General features: G+C 45.7%; 1 protein-coding gene across 1 annotated transcript; it reads left to right on the top strand.

Annotated features, from left to right (window-relative positions):
- The first annotated feature begins 3,342 nt into the window (after positions 1–3,342).
- On the top strand, positions 3,343–4,509 carry LOC138953921 (uncharacterized). The gene has a single exon (XM_070325951.1). It carries the CDS (start codon positions 3,343–3,345, stop codon positions 4,507–4,509), a length of 1,167 nt encoding a protein of 388 aa, XP_070182052.1.
- Positions 4,510–5,226: the final 717 nt, after the last annotated feature.

Below are 5,226 nucleotides of genomic sequence, written 5' to 3'. Positions count from 1 at the left end.
TTTGGGCAACGTGCCACGTAAAACTACACGCAACAAGGATTCAGTAGGCTAGGTACCAAACATGCCTTGGTCATTACTTCAAACGACAGCTACAGCCACGGTTGGGTTCACGGCATCAAACCGATGCGACTCTCCGTCATATCATACACGTAATCAATCAAATAGATGACTAATAAACATGTAAACTACATGTATACGAGAGAAGCGGGAAATTTCACCATTCGACGTTGGGCAAGCAAACAACAATCATGTTACGATCATTACTCGCTAATCTTCACCAAGGCTGTGATATTTTCGACCCGGTGCGCGGTCGTCAATGCACGGCGATTGCACTTTCTGCTTTGCTGTTCTTTTTGGGTGTCGCCAATTTTTGCGATTCGCCGGTCTCGCACTCGCAGTCGCCATTGCAAATTTTGCATAGTCATGATGTGTTCAATTTAAAGGCAGAGTAAGCCTCCCGTAAACCATCACAGATACGGTCAGGCTTTTACACACAGTACAAACACCCTTTCATTTAAACACTCACCAATTGAGAACATCCTAGGTGCCCTCCGTAAAGAGCGAACAATTTTCAAAGAATGTATTTTTGCGTGGTTTATCTTACCCCTGAGCCATCGTGAACCCGTGTGATCCAGTTTTCCTTTTTCACAATGCAGTCGTCAGTTAGTCATGAATGCGACTCGATGTGAGCTTATCATAGCACGTTTTTTATGCACGAAACAACGGCTGTGGTTCACAAGAACTCTAGCGATGGCTTTTGACTGTTGAGAGGAACGGCGATTTGCACTGATAAACCTTCGTCTGCTACGACCCTTGCGTGACCCTGCTTCCGGGCTTTTCTTTTTTTTAAACTTTCACAACTTCGAATTGTTCTGATCTTGTCTTGATGAAAAACGAATTCTTTTATGATTAAAGAATGTTTGTGTAACAAGCTGTCAATTTATTATTTAGATTTTAAAAGTTAGGTCTAGCGCAAAAACGAGGCGCCGTTGTTGTTAACGAACAAGTCTACGAAAATAAATTCTTTGAAAATGTCTCACGCTCGACAGAAAGCAGCCAGGATGTTCCCGTTCGGTGAGCGTTCAAATGGAAGTATGCTTGTACTGTATTTAGACGCTCGGGGAGCTCTGTGATGGTTTACGGGAGGCTTACTGTGCCTTTAATTCAGCCAAGTGATTTGGACAACGGATATTTGGGACATGAACACTTGCCCTCATCTGTCGCCGGTCATCCAGTGCACATTGAATATGTGGTCGATGCGTTTTCAGGACACACAAATTCGACTGCAGTATTGGACAATGCTTTTTCCACAATGCCGTTGTCGGAGGGATTAATTGCAGCAAGCTCTTGCATTGTCACATTTTGTTCTTGCAATATAACACATTGTGTTCACTTCATATTGAACTTTTCAAGGCATTGTGTGACATTTCACTTTCTCTGGTGCAAGTGGTTAAGCCAAGATGGTTACCCAAAAAATGTGTCATTAATTATATGACTGAACAATCAATCTTTTGTTAAATATCTTTTTGTTAGTCCTCGACAGCAAATACTTCGTTTACTATTTTAACCATTGATCTCAATACAATGGTGTGCACGGGTGCTACATTATTTGTGTAGAAGTTTTTTCTTGTACATTTAATGCGTACATTTTTTTCCACAATACTGTTTGTCCTTTATGACTTTGTTGTAAGAGACATTTGGAAATAACATTATTTTCACATTTATTCCTTTTTTTTCTCTTTTTTTTCTTCTTTCCCATCATTCCTTTGCTCTTAAAATAATACATAACAACTACCACAATTTTCAAAAATAACAGATTGCAACAACATTCCTATTTTAAGCTCAGCCACACGCCGACATGGAAGTTCAATGGTACTTTCAAACTTTTTCTTCTCTTTGTCGTATTTGATTTCTTTCTATTTCATAAGTCGAGTGCATATGATTTCGGCTCGTGTTCATCGTGAGATGGACTTAGTTTCTTGTAGAGTATTGTTGAAGTCTTGGAGGTGTGTGCGTGTGAATGCGGCGGGGGGCGTGGGGGGGGGGGGGTAGGGGGGGGGAGGAGGGGGGGGGGGTAGGGGGAGAGGGTGTTCCACTGTATGCGTGATCTAAACTCGATGACGGAAGACTAAAGGTATGTGACATAGATAAACAACGATGCACCAACAACAGCATTATTTTCCCTGGTCAGAGTATGACAACAATTATTTGCAAGTACTGGTGTCCCGTCTCTCTGGTTCAAGGAAGGAAGCGTCGTAAGGTTTTAATTGAAATCGATAACTCAACCCAAGTCAAAATGCATTGAGGCAAGTCATCTGCCGTTCCAACGAGTCTGGTCAACTGTCGACTCTCTCTGATTGTCTGTCGACCCTTGTGTGTGTGTGTGTGTGTGTGTGTGTGTGTGTGTGTGTGTGTGCGTGTGCGCGCGCGGTGATATGTCATGACCGATAACCTTTGGTTGGCCATCACGCATGACTTGCTCACTTCCATTCATACCTTACTTTCCTCTACCCTTCCGTCTTCCCCCCACACACACCCCCCGCTCCTGCTCTCTCCCCACTCTTCTTCCACGGAGCAGAACGAATCAATCAGTCTCAACACTAACGCATGACAAGCACATGACAGCTTACATTGTCATCCATATCTTACCATTCGCTTCCGCTGCCACCCGCATCCCTTCCTCTATCACCTCCACCACCCCCCATTCCATATCCCCTCTCCCCTTCCGTTTCCTGTGGCATACGGATCAATTAGTCATGACCCATGATGCCTGTCAGCAAACCGATATATGTCAAGGCCGTTTTCCTCCCACGTGAAACACCGACCAGTCAACATTCGGAGTTATAGCCCACCGCTTTGACCACCCCCATAAAATAAAACGAGTATTGTTCTGTTTTTACATTTAGTCAAGTTTTGACTAAATGTTTTAACGTTGAGGGGGGAATCGAGACGAGGGTTGTGATGTATGTGTGTCTGTGTGTGTCTGTCTGTGTGTGTGTGTAGAGCGATTCAGACCAAACTACTGGACCGATCTTTATAAAATTTGACATGAGAGTTCCTGGGAATGATATCCCCGGGTGGTTTTTTCTTTTTTTTTCGATAAATACCTTTGATGACGTCATATCCGGCTTTTTGTAAAAGTTGAGGCGGCACTGTCACACCCTCATTTTTCAATCAAATTGATTGAAATTTTGGCCAAGCAATCTTCGACGAAGGCCGGACTTCGGTATTGCATTTCAGCTTGGTGGCTCTACACACACACACAGACAGACACACGCACATACACCACGACCCTCGTTTCGATTCCCCCTTGGGGCCATGAAATCCACTCCTATTGCCGCAATGGAAAAGACAGTTGGAGTTGAACCCCTTGAGAGCCGACAGCGAACCAAGCTTCTTGCACATGCCGAAAAGATGAAGAGACTACCAGACCACCCCCTGCATGACAAACTAAAAAGCCTGACAAAGAACAGGCTAAAACGGAAAAGCTTGAACCATCTTGTCAAGGAAGAGCAACGCATGCAGGCTGACATCTTGACGGCAAACATCGAACTGTGCGAGAGACTTGATCCAACCAACTGGCCCCCAAAAACCCTTAAAGCTGAAGTCAGAACCACCATCCCTGGCATTACTGTGAAGGAAGACCAGAGTGACGCTGTGCTGAAAGCTCTAACAATGGAGGAGATCGACAAGCGCTACCCTGCAGCTAGATGGACACACATCTTTACCGACGGATCAGCTGAAGACGCCACAAGAAACGGAGGATGTGGCGTATTCATCAAGAAACCAGGCCTGCCCCCAGTCTCGGTGTCAGCATCCGGAGGAAGATTGTGCTCCAACTACAAGGCTGAAGTTCTGGCACTCCACAAAGCCACAGAGACAGTCCTGCAGTGGGAAACCCGTCCCAAGAAAGCTGTCTTTCTTTCAGACTCTTTGTCAGCACTCCAGGCCTTGTGTTCGGGCAATCCAGACTCGACCATGGAACACCTGATGCAGAACATCAACACACTGGCCCAAACCACAGCGGTTGTCCTGCAGTGGATCCCTGCACACACGGGGATTGTGGGCAACGAAGTGGCGGATCGGCTGGCAAAGGAGGGCAGCAAAACTGAGCAGCAACCCTCTAATCTCACGTACAGTGAAGCCAGGACCCTAATCCGAAACAGGCAAAAATCCACCTTCAAAAAGAAAAACAATGGATATAATCCACACGAAGATGCCCTCCATCAGCTCACTCGTCACGAGCAGACCATTGTCTTCCGCCTCCGGACAGGCCACTGTGGACTAAACAGCCACCTAAAAAGGATCGGCATCAGACAGTCGGCCCTGTGCCATTGTGGAAAGGCGGACCAGACACCGGACCACTTCCTGCAGACCTGCCAACTCCACTGCAGTGAGAGGAAACATGTCTGGCCCACAGGGACATCGCTGCACACCAAGCTATGGGGCAGCACTCATGACCTGGAAATGACAGCCCATTTCGTCAACATCACGGGCCAAAGAATCTAGACACAGCCATCGTCGAACGCTGAAGAAGAAGAAGAAGAAGATTCCCCCCTCGATGTTAAAATATTTAGTCAAAACTTGACTAAATATAAAAAGCAATACGCACGCCACTCCGCATTCAGTGAGTGAGTTAGGCCCCACGGTAACGTACCACTTGAGCTCTTGCCTACTGCACTGTAGCGGCAGACTGATTCAACCTTTTTCCAGAACCTGGCACATCAATCTCTTCGTCCTCTCCACGTTCTACAATTAACAAGAAATTCCTCCGATAGGAAAAACACCCCCGTTGGTCAAAGGGAAATAACCATTCTCACTGCTCAGGATTGAGCAATTTAGAGCTTATCTCTAAGCCCTTTTGAACTGTTCTGGCTTCTCAAAGGAAGGCCAGTACATACAAATACACAAAAGCCGCCAGACCACATCACAAACAGAACTGAACAATCCACAGGTGTTGCCCACATAGAGAGACACACACACACACACACACACACACACACACACACACATACAAACACAGAGAAGCCGTATATATAGAGAGATAGATGACAGTGTATTTTTCGCGTGGCTATAAATTGATTCGACCTTTGCACTTTTACAGTGAGGATAATTTACGGGTCCAATTTACGTTCTGGACACTGCGGTGACCTTCTAAAAATAGTAACAGAACGCCGGGAATATCCGAAGATGCCCCCTCATACTATAGTGCACCATACGAAGGAA

The sequence above is a fragment of the Littorina saxatilis genome, linkage group LG1 (genome assembly GCF_037325665.1).
Source record: "Littorina saxatilis isolate snail1 linkage group LG1, US_GU_Lsax_2.0, whole genome shotgun sequence".
NCBI lineage: Eukaryota > Metazoa > Mollusca > Gastropoda > Littorinimorpha > Littorinidae > Littorina > Littorina saxatilis.
The sequence above is the reverse complement of the archived record's forward strand: the minus strand, read 5'-3'. Positions and strand labels throughout refer to the sequence as shown.